The 12,374-nt window shown below is 44.9% G+C and overlaps 1 protein-coding gene across 2 annotated transcripts in view; it reads right to left on the reverse strand.

Moving 5' to 3' along the window:
- mboat2b (membrane bound O-acyltransferase domain containing 2b) overlaps window positions 1-12,374 on the reverse strand; it is a 63,653-nt gene that overhangs the window by 13,118 nt on the left and 38,161 nt on the right. For both annotated transcript variants that reach the window (XM_052523358.1, XM_052523359.1), the window contains one exon: window positions 4,300-4,377. In XM_052523358.1, the coding sequence (XP_052379318.1) occupies window positions 4,300-4,377 (78 nt within the window). The remainder of the gene's footprint in view (window positions 1-4,299; window positions 4,378-12,374) is intronic.

Consider the following 12,374-nt stretch of genomic DNA (forward strand, 5'->3'; position numbering starts at 1 on the left):
GGTGGTTTTGGAGCAGTGGCTTCTTCCTTGCTGTGCGGCCTTTCAGGTTATATCGATATAGGACTCGTTTTACTGTGGATATAGATACTTTTGTACCGGTTTCCTCCAGCATCTTCACAAGTCCTTTGCTGTTGTTCTGGGATTGATTTGCACTTTTCGCACCAAAGTAGATTCATCTCTAGGAGACAGAACACGTCTCCTTCCTGAGCGGTATGACGGCTTTGTGGTCCCATGGTGTTTATACTTGCGTACTATTGTTTGTACATATGAACGTGGTACTTTCAGGCGTTTGGAAATTGCTACCATGGATGAACCAGACCTGTGGAGGTCTACAATTTATTTTCGGAGGTCTTGGCTGATTTCTTTTGATTTTCCTTATGACGTCAAGCAAAGAGGCACCGAGTTTGAAGGTAGGCCTTGGAATACATCCACAGGTACACCTCCAATTGACTCGAATTATGTCAAATTAGCCTATCAGAAGCTTCTAAAGCCATGACATCATTTTCTGGAATTTACCAAGCTGTTTAAGAATTTACCCACTACATGGACATTTGGTCTGGGATGGCAGAATCGTGGCATAAGATGACTAATATCCTACAGTCTTTGCTGGCCGAAAAGTGACAAAAGACGAGGTCTCCATGGAGACAGAGCTGTTGAGCATGGGTATCATAATCATTCCGTAAACATCGCAGCAGGACGTAGAGCAGCTCGTCTCTGTCAGTAAGTCAGCCAGCCAGTCACACACCTACTCCTGCGGCCTCATTATCGAACAGAGGGATCTAGCGGGTGCTCTGTGTTGCTCCGTGTTGATCTTCATGCTCTAGCTTAAAGCTTGGTATGTCCTTAATAGGCACATCTCTCTCCATCTGCCTCTCTCAGCCTCATCTACACTTAGCCTACCCTCTCTTTCTTACGGCAAAAATCGTGGCAAAAAAATGGCAAAACTTGTACAGTCTGTGCAGGCCATGGAGACAGAGCTGTTGAGCATGGGTATCATAATCAACCCATTATCATTTCAACAGGACACATTTAGTCAGTCACTCAGCCAGCCAGTCATTCAGCTAGCCAGCCGGCCAGTCAGTGAGCTCGCCAGTGAGTCAGTCAGTCAGCTAGCCAGCCGGCCAGTCAGCAAGTCAGTGAGCCAGTCAGTCAGTCAGCTAGCCAGCCGGCCAGTCAGCCAGTCAGTGAGCTCGCCAGTGAGCCAGTCAGTCAGCTAGCCAGCCGACCAGTCAGTCAGCTAGCCAGCCAGCCAGTCAGTGAGCCAGTCAGTCAGTCAGCTAACCAGCCAGCCAGCCAGCCAGTCAGTGAGCTAGCCAGTGAGCCAGTCAGTCAGCTAGCCAGCCAGCCAGCCAGTCAGCCAGTCAGTGAGCCAGTCAGTCAGCTAGCCAGCCAGCCAGTCAGTCAGCTAGCCAGCCGGTCAGTCAGCCAGTCAGTCAGCTAGCCAGACAGTCAGTCAGCTAGCCAGCCGGCCAGTCAGCCAGTCAGTGAGCTAGCCAGCCAGTCAGTCAATCAGTCAGTGAGCTAGCCATTCAGCCAGTCACCCACCTGCTCCTGCTGTCTCATTATTGAGCAGAGCGGGGATCTAGCGGGTGCTCTGTGGTGCTCTGGCACATCTCTCTCCATCTCCCTCACTCAGCCTCATCTACAACAAGCCTACCCTCTCCTTCTTACTTCCTCCCTTGCTCTCGCTCCTTGTCTTTCACACCCTCTTCCCCCCTCTTCCACCCTCTCTCTCTCCCTTTTCCTCCCTCCCTATTTCCTTCTTCCTTCCCTCTCTCTCTGGCAGCGCTCTGAACTCAGTTAGGAGGCACAGTGGATAGTGGCTCTGTTACTCCCAGACAGCCTCCCAAAAAACACCCTATTTCCTATTTAGTTCACTACTTTTGACCAGGGCCCACAGGGGGTGGAAATATGGTGTCATTTGGGACACACAGCCTCGAAATCATCAGAGAGGAGACGATTATATCTCACAGCCTGCACAGTCCATACACGTGCACAACCCACACACATCCCCACAGTAAGAGAGGAAATGTGTGTGTGTGTGTGTGTGTGTGTGTGTGTGTGTGTGTGTGTGTGTGTGTGTGTGTGTGTGTGTGTGTGTGTGTGTGTGTGTGTGTGTGTGTGTGTGTGTGTGTGTGTGTGTGTGTGTGTGTGTGTGTGTGTGTGGCAGGGAAGGCATTTTAAGTCTCAAGGAGTACCCCACACTCTCAGTCTTCACACACACTCCATGGCGATGACTCATACAGTCAAGCTCCCTGCAGACTATGAGGGTCAGGAAGGAGAGACTAGGGCAGAGGGGGAAGGACAAGGAGAGAGGAAAGGAGGAGACTACTAGCTCCTTCAGCAGCACTGTGAGAACCTGTGACTGTGAATGCACCTGAAGACACCTCTGGGCTATGTCAGCCAGACAGCTACCACCATCTCTTCCTCCTCCTCCGCTGACTGAGCTGTCCTCCAAGATAAGCAAAGGAGTCAAGCAAAACATTTTCGAGTCAATGTTGGAGGCATATGTGCTACCGTTTACAGATCAAACTAATTTCGCAGAGGGGAACTAAGGGAAGGGAAAAAAGACTGTTGTGGCCCCTCGTTTTTGGCAGAGGCCCAAGATAAGTGGCGAGCCAGGCAATGGTAGCGTCCCAAATGGCACTCTATTCCTTATATTCATATAATGCACTGCTTTTGACCAGGGCACATTGGCTGGGTCCCAAGTGGCACCCTATCTCTTGCCCACACAACTGACGAGAGAGACAGAAAGAAACAACAGCAATCTATGCCGACCTGTTCATTCCTCTTTTTTTCTCCAAAGTATCAACTGAACATCAAAGTAATCGATTAGGCAGTGAAATTAGTATCCTCCACAATTAGTTTCCTCCAGGCCTGTAGATGGGGCCTGGGCATCAAGTAGGCCTAGTTAGCAACCCCCCAGAGAGGTGCCCCAGCTGGGCTAGCAAAGGAGAGAGACAAGGGGTGAGCTGGAGTAGGCTCTTATGCATGGATGCGCTCATCTGAAAACAACTGGTGCCTCGAGGTAGGTGGTGGACACAGCCAGTAAGACACAGGAGGCCAAACAGGAAGTAATAATTGGAAGATGTTATTACAATAATCGCGAAGCCAGAGAAAAAAAGAAAAAATGTCCGCCAACAGCTGGTGAGCAACAGGACGGAATGATGGCCATGATGGCCTCCCCTCCGCTATCAGACAGATAATGACATACTGTGGGACCAAACACGCACACACAAAGAAATTATGATTTATCACACCTTTACTGCTCCAATTATTACTTCCAAGAGAAGGAGCAATTTGTTCCAATGACCTCTGCATGTACAAGTTAAATATAAATAGGACAAATTAAAGAGGGCGGGGTGGGGTTAGCACATGAAGGTGAACTCCCGGAGATTGAATAGATGTTGAGATGGGTCTGTTACTTGAACCCTGTGAAGCATTTATTTGGGCTGCAATTTCTGAGGCTGGTAACTCTAATGAACTTATCCTCTGCAGCAGAGGTAACTTCCTTTCCTGTAGCGGTCCTTATGCGAGCCAGTTTCCTCATAGAGTTCTTGAAATGTTCCGTATTGACTGACCTTCATGTCTTAAAGTAATAATGGACTGTCGTTTCTCTTTGCTTATTTCAGCTGTTCTTGCCATAATATGGACTTAGTCTTTTACCAAATATTCTGTATACCCCCTACCTTGTCACAACACAACTGATTGGCTCAAACGCATTAAGGAAAGAAATGACACAAATCAACTTTTAACAAGGCACACCTGTTAATTGAAATGCATTCCAGGTGACTACCTCGTGAAGCTGGTTGAGAGAATGCCAAGAGTGTGCAAAGCTGTCATCAAGGCAAAGAATGGCTACTTTGAAGAATCTCAAATATAAAATATATATTGATTTGTTTAACACTTTTTTGGTTACTAAATGATTACATGTGTGTTATTTCATAGTGTTGATGTCTTCACTACTATTATACAATGTAGAAAATAGTAATAATAAAGAAAAAAAACCTGGAATGAGGAGGTGTTCCCAAACTCTTCACTGGTACTTTGTATGTCTGGGCTCTCCTGGGGGATTTGAACATTATTGGTCCAGCAGCAGCGGCCGCTCTAGAGGCAGTACAGCATGTCATCTGCGGCCAGTCTACACATCATCATTCAGAAACAACTCTCACCCTGAACCACGCACACACACACACACACACACACACACACACACACACACACACACACACACACACACACACACACACACACACACACACACACACACACACACACACACACACACACACGACTTACTTGTGCATGTGTTCCACTCCTGTTAGGATCATGATGCCATAGGTGAGCCCACTCTGAACCAGAAAGTGGAGAGCATACCTGAAACACACAGGGGAGATAAGTGATTAACAGTTTAATCAATCATACACATAATACACATAATACCCACTATTTCTCCTCTCCCACGATGTCTCCATTTCCCTCCACTTCTGTCCCTCTTCCCCGCCACCCTCCCTTCCTCTCTTTCCCCTTCCTCTCCCACTTTCCCTCCATCGTCCCTCTCTCGCTTTCCTTCGATCCTCCCCTGCTCGCTTTCTCTCCATCCTCCCTCGCTCGCTTTCTCTCCATCCTCCCTCGCTCGCTTTCCCTCCACCCCCCTTTCTCTCTCTCTCCCTCTATCCTCCCTCTCTCTCTTTCCCTCCATCCTCCCGCTCTCTCTCAATGCTACCTTTTTCTCACTCAATCCTCCCTGTCCCCTGTGCCATATAAGTCAGACAGATTGACCCGCAACTGACCCTTAGTCATTACCCTGCAGCAGAGACAGAAAGAGGTCTATTTCTTCACCCTTTTTGTAAAACATGCACCTTTACATCGGGTCATATGAAGCTTTTCTCTGTAAAGCTAACTTTCAAATGAAACGTTTTCGTATGGTGTATAATTGGTTTCTCTCTTTTCATGGTCAGTTTCCTTTTTCAGCGTTATGATAACCGTAACATGCATAACGGCTGTGAATGTTACGGATATTGATGTATCATATCTTCAGACTTTTACTAAAGCAATTTTTGAGGTCTTGAAAAGGATGTGTTCTAGCTAAGATTCTATTGGAAAATATATAATAAAAGCATTTCTCATACATGGCAGTACTCTTTTCTTTAGATAGAAAGAGGAGAAAGAGTGTTTGGCAACAATATGTGAAGTGTTTTTTTTTCTTCAAATTAAAGCACCCCAAAATATAGAGACTTAATCTAGCGTCCAGAAAAATGGATTGGCATTATAGGTACGTGGAGGTCCTGGGTTGGCGTGGTTTGCGGTTGTGAGGCCAGTTGGACGTACTGCCAAATTCTCTAAAACGACATTGGAGGCAGTTTAATGGTAGCGAAATTAACATTAAATTCTCTGGCAACAGCTCTGTTGGACATTCATTCAGCTCCCTAAAAACTTGAGACATCTGTGGCATTGTGTTGCAAAACCGCACATTTTAGTGGCCTTTTATTGTCCCCATCACAAGGTGCACAAGTGTAATGATCCTGCTGTTTAATCAGCTTGTTGATATGCCAAACCTGTAAAGTGGATGGATTATATAGGCAAATTAGAAATGATCACTAACAGGGAAGTAAACATATTTGTGCAGAACAATTGAGAGAAATAAGGTTTTTGTGTGTATGGAACATTTCTGGGAGGAGAGCACAATCTCAACGATGTGCAATACAGGGAAGACATCCTCCTACCTCATGTGGTACCCTTCCTGCAGGCTCATCCTGACATGACCCTCCAGCATGACGCCACCAGCCATACTGCTCATTCTGTGCGTGATTTCGTGCAAGACAGGAATGTCAGTTCTGCCATGGCCAGCGAAGAGCCCGGATCTCAAATCCATTGAGCATGTCTAGGACCTGTTGCATCGGAGGGTGAGGGCCCCCAGAAATGTACGGGAACTTGCGGGTGCTTTGGTTGAAGAGTGGGGTAACATCTCACAGCAAGAACTGGCAAATCTGGTGCAGTCCATGAGGAGGAGATGCACTGCAGTACTCAATGCAGCTGGTGGCCACACCAGATACTGACTGTTACTTTTGACCGCCCCTTTGTTCAGGGACACATTATTACATTTGTTAGTCACATGTCTGTGGAACTTGTTCAGTTTATGTCTGTTGTTGAATCTTATGTTCATACAAATATTTACAAATGCTGTAAAAAAAATACAGTTGACAGTGAGTGTTATACACACCATTATACACACTGCTATACACACTGCTCCAAAAATATAGGGAACACTTAAACAACAGAATGTAACTCCAAGTCAATCACACTTCTGTGAAATCAAACTGTCCACTTAGGAAGCAACACTGATTGACAATACATTTCACATGCTGTTGTGCAAATGGAATAGACAACAGGTGGAAATTATAGGCAATTAGCAAGACACCCCCAGTAAAGGAGTGGTTCTGCAGGTGGTGACCACAGACCACTTCTCAGTTCCTATGCTTCCTGGCTGATGTTTTGGTCACTTTTGAATGCTGGCGGTGCTTTCACTCTCGTGGTAACATGAGACGGAGCCATTAGGTACCGAAATGAGATCCTCAGACCCCTTGTGAGACCATATGCTGGTGCGGTTGGCCCTGGGTTCCTCCTAATGCAATGCTAGACCTCATGTAGCTGGAGTGTGTCAGCAGTTCCTGCAAGAGGAAGGCATTGATGCTATGGACTGGCCCGCCCGTTCCCCAGACCTGAATCCAATTGAGCACATCTGGGACATCATGTCTCGCTCCATCCACCAACGCCACGTTGCACCACATACTGACCAGGAGTTGGCGGATGCTTTAGTCCAGGTCTGGGAGGAGATCCCTCAGGAGACCATCCGCCACCTCATCAGGAGCATGCCCAGGCGTTGTAGGGAGGTCATACAGGCACGTGGAGGCCACACACACTACTGAGCCTCATTTTGACTTGTTTTAAGGACATTACATCAAAGTTGGATCAGCCTGTAGAGTGGTTTTCCACTTTAATTTTGAGTGTAACTCCAAATCCAGACCTCCATGGGTTGATAAATTTGATTTCCATTGGTCATTTTTGTGTGATTTTGTTGTCAGCACATTCAACTATGTAAAGAAAAAAGTATTTAATAAGAATATTTCATTCATTCAGATCGAGGATGTGTTATTTTAGTGTTCACATTATTTTTTTGAGCAGTATATATATATATATATACATACACTTTAGCCAACTACATTTAAACTCAGTTTTTCCACAATTCCTGACATTTAATCCCAGTAAAAATTCCGTCTTAGGTCAGTTAGGATCAGCACTTTATTTTAAGAATGTGAAATGTCAGAATAATACTAGAGAGAATGATTTATTTCAGCTTTTATTTATTTCATCACATTCCCAGTGGGTCAGAAGTTTACATACACTCAAGTAGTATTTGGTAGCATTGCCTTTAAATTGTTTAAATTGGATCAAACGTTTCAGGTAGCCTTCCACAAGCTTCCCACAATAAGTTGGGTGACTTTTGGCCCATTCCTCCTGACAGAGCTGGTGTAACAGAGTCAGGTTTGTAGGCCTCTTTGCTCGCACACGCTTTTTCAGTTCTGACCACAAATGTTCTATAGGAATGAGGTCAGGGCTTTGGGATGGCCACTCCAATACCTTGACATCGTTGTCCTTAAGCCATTTTGCCACAACTTTGGAAGAATGCTTGGGGTCATTGTCCATTTGGAAGAAACATTTACGACCATGCTTAAACTTCATGATAGATGTCTTGAGATGTTGCTTCACTATATCCACATAATTTCCCCCCCTCACGATGCCATCTATTTTGTGAAGTGCACCAGTCCCTCCTGCAACAAAGCACCCCCACAACATTCTGCCACCCCACAACATGGTGCTGCCACCCCCATGCTTCACGGTTGGGATGGTGTTCTTCGACTTGCAAGCCTTCCCCTTTTTCCTCCGAACATAACTATGGTCATTATGGACAAACAGTTCTATTTTTGTTTCATCAGACCAGAGGACATTTCTCCAAAAAGTACAAACTTTGTCCCCATGTGTAGTTGCAAACCGTAGTCTGGCTTTCTTATGGCGGTTTTGGAGCAGTGGCTTCTTCCTTGCTGAGTAGCCTTTCAGGTTATGTTGATATAGGACCCATTTTACTGTGGATATAGATACTTTTTTACCTGTTTCCTCCAGCGTCTTCCTTTTCTGTTGTTCTGGGATTGATTTGCACTTTTTGCACCAAAGTACGTTCATCTAAAGGAGACAGAACGCGTCTCCTTCCTGAGCGGTATGACGGATGCGTGGTCCCATGGTGTTAATACTTGCGCACTATTGTTTGAACAGATGAACGTGGTACCTTCAGGTGTTTGGAAATGAATTGCTCCCAAGGATGAACCAGACTTGTGGAGGTCAAAATAAAAAATCTAAGGTCTTGGCTGATTTCTTTTGATTTTCCCATGATGTCAAGCAGAGGCACTGAGTTTGAAGGTAGGCTTGAAATACATCCACAGGTACACCTCCAATTGACTCAAATTATGTCAATTAGCCTATCAGAAGCTTCTAAAGCCATGACATCATTTTCTGGAATTTTCCAAGCTGTTTAAAGGCACAGTCAACTTAGTGTATGTAAACTTCTGATCCACTAGAATTGTGATACAGGGAATTATAAGTGAAAAAATCTGTCTGTAAACAATTGTTGGAAAAATGACTTGTGTCATGCACAAAGTAGATGCCCTAACCGACTTGCCAAAACTATAGTTAACAAGACAATTGTGGAGTAGTTGGAAAAACACATTTTAATGACTCCAACCTTCGTGTTTGTAATCTTCCGACTTCATGCACACACACACACACACACACACACACACACACACACACACACACACACACACACACACACACACACACACACACACACACACACACACACACACACACACACACACACAACACACACACAACACACACACTACACACACTACACACACTACACACACACTACACACACACTACACACACACACACACACACACACACACACACACACACACACACATTTTATTTTTATTGGCCAGTCTGGGAGATGGATTTTTCTTTGCAACTCTGCCTAGAAGGCCAGCATCCCGAAGTCGCCTCTTCACTGTTGACGTTGAGACTGGGGTTTTACGGGTACTATTTAATGAAGCTGTCAGTTGAAGACTTGTGAGGCATCTGTTTCACAAACTAGATACTCCAATGTACTCCTCTTGCTCAGTTGTGCACCGGGGCCTCCCACTCCTCTTTCTATTCTGTTCTAGAGACAGTTTGCACTGTTCTGTGAAGGGAGAGGTACACAGCGTTGTACGAGATCTTCAGTTTCTTGGCAATTTCTCGCATGGAATAGCCTTTATTTCTCCGAAAAAAAGAGTAGACTGACGAGTTCCAGAAGAAAGTCTTTGTTTCTGAAAATTTTGAGCCTGTATTCGAACCCACAAATGCTGATACTCCAGAAACGGAGCATCAGCATTTGGAGGAATGGCGCCGACAGAGATGGTTGCCTAACTTCAAGTCCTTAGAAAACTATGCAGCCCAGAAAATCTCAAGTGTTATTACAAACAGCCGGAAAGAACTTGGATATATAAAAGTGATGTCAACTTACCAACAATACGGCCAGGAATTAGTCTTTCCCGAAGCGTATCCTTTGTTTTGACGTCCACTTTGGACATTGGATCTTATACCAGAGGCCGACCCGAAACATGGTCGCCGCAGGAGAGGCAGATGGAGCAGCCTACTGGTCAGACTCAGAAGGTGAGCACACCATCCACCGCTTCTGAGCATATTAACTGCCAATGTCCAATCTCTAGATAACAAGGTGTATGACGTTAGGGCACAAGTTGCCTTCCAGAGAGACAGAGATTGTAACATTCTCTGTTTCACGGAAACATGGCTCACTCGGGATGTGTTGTCTGAGTCAGTACAACCACACGGTTTCTTCACGCATCGCGCCGACAGAGACAAACATTTCTCTGGTAAGAAGAAGGGCGGGGGCCTTATGATTAACGACTCATGGTGTAATAACAACAACATACAGGAACTCAAGTCCTTTTGTTCACCTGACCTATAATTCCTTACAATCATATACACAATACACAACCCCCCCCCAGCAGATACCTCGTCGGCCCTGAAAGAACTTCACTGGACTCTATGTAAACTGGTAACCATACATCCTGAGGCTGCATTTATTGTAGCTGGGGATTTTAAGAAAGCTAACCTGAGAACAAGACCTCTTAAATTCTATCAGCATGAATGTGAATGTGCGACACAAGCTGGTAGAATTCAAATTTTGTTGCTCCCAGCCTAGTGACAGAAACTAAAACAGGAACCGCCCGTGTTCATGTCTTTCCAATGCTGGTCTGACCAATCGGAATCCACGCTTCAAGATTGCTTCGATCACATGGGCTGGGATATTTTCCGGATAGCCTCCGACAATAACATTGATTTATACATCGACTCGGTGAGCGAGTTTATTAGCAAGTGCATTCGAGATGTCGTACCCACTGTGACTATTAAAACCTTTCCTTAGCAGAAACCGTGGATTGATAGCAGCATTCACGCAAAACTGAAAGCGCAAACCACCGCTTTTAATCATGGCAAGGCTGTTAGTGTCTCAACGACCGTTCCACAGGTGCATGTTCATTAATTGTTCATGGTTCATTAAACTAGCATGGGAAACAGTGTTTAAACCCTTTACAGTGAAGATTTTTGGATTTTTACAGATTATCTTTGAAAGACAGGTTCCTGAAAAAGGGAGTTTGTGTCATTTGCATATTCCCCTTTCATTCTCCCTCTTTATTTCCCTCCACGTCTCTTTTCCCCTCCCTCGCTTTCCCTCCACCCTTCTTTTCCTCCATCCTCCCTCAGTCTGTCTTTCCTCTGTGCCATTTGCCATGTTGTTGCCAGTCAGTAATGGGCCAAGGTTCATGTGCCCAGTCAGCCTACAGAGAACCATTTGTCCCTACATTAGCTTAATTTAACACACATTCACCCATAACACACACACTCAACAGTGCGACTGGGTGCAGTTACATAGGAACAATGCCAAAGTGGATACATACCCAACACCTCACAAGCACATTATTTAGTGCTACACAGACTTTTTACCCAGTCATTGTTTCCATTGAAGACAATTAAGCATGCCCATTTTATATAGTTTTAAGTTAAGAAAATAAATAAATAAATCGGCCACGTGTGGCAGTTTGTGGTCACAAAGGATGGCAATGTTTGCATGCCATTTTGTGGCAAGGAATTCATATTTTTCACAACATATTGCATGTTACGAACAACAACCCATATACAGTAAATGTAGCCCTGACTCCCTACATAGTACACTACTTTTGACCAGAGCCCTATGTTAATAGGGTGCCATTTGGGATGCACACCCTGTAAGTATGTGTGTGGCTCTAATGAGATCCGGCAGTTTACAGTGTTACAACTAAACGTCCTGGCACTCAGTCCTCGGCAGTGTCCCAAATGGCACCCTATTCCCTATTTAGTCCACTACTCGTCAAAAGAAGTGTACTACGTAGAGAATAATGGGACAAATGGGACACAACCCTCATTTGCCCCATTGGTCCATCGACCGGTTTGTTTTATTAAAGCAGATCTGTTAATGAGAGAAATCTTTTTAGCAACACTGATAAAAATTGAGGAGAGCACTAGTCGGTGATGAGTCCAGCAGCATATTGACCTGATGATACATCTATTGGCGGACCCATATTGGCATGTCCTCCCTTGGTGCCCATGAATCAGGTTAGAGGTGGGGATCCTGTTATGGATATTTTACATAAGGAATCACCGGTCCCTAATTAATTTATTAATTTCACTAATTTAACTATACTTGGAGGCAGTCAAAAGAGCTTCTTCAAAATACTGGCTTGCAAACAAATAAATATATGTTGCTTAAAAGTATATGAAATGTACACAGACTATGTCATAGTATTTAATAACAGATAGTTGCCAAGAGGCAGCAGGTCAATATTTAACGAGGGCTTAAGAATATCCCTATTCATTGTCCCACTACCTATCCTATCCACTCACAGTCCTATTCAATAGAACATCAGTGTGCAAAGCAAAAACATCCTCTTGAACCTGAGAGCATCAGATTGTGAACACCAATACGACACAACCATCTGGTTCTAACTCCGCGACTTACTCCCGGCTAAAGTTTCGCAAAACAAATCAACTGCCCCCTATCAACCCATGCTTAGACAAATTACAGCGTCCCGTTTATATGCAGCAGCGCAAGCAGAGTGCTTGGAATGGGGGTATCGGTTTCCCCTCTAAATCGACCCGTTTGGCCACCATGACACAGCGCGTGGAACCTGAGAATGTGTGTGGGTGTGTGTGTG

Source organism: Oncorhynchus keta, chromosome 8, assembly GCF_023373465.1.
Source record: "Oncorhynchus keta strain PuntledgeMale-10-30-2019 chromosome 8, Oket_V2, whole genome shotgun sequence".
Classification (NCBI taxonomy): Eukaryota; Metazoa; Chordata; class Actinopteri; order Salmoniformes; family Salmonidae; genus Oncorhynchus; species Oncorhynchus keta.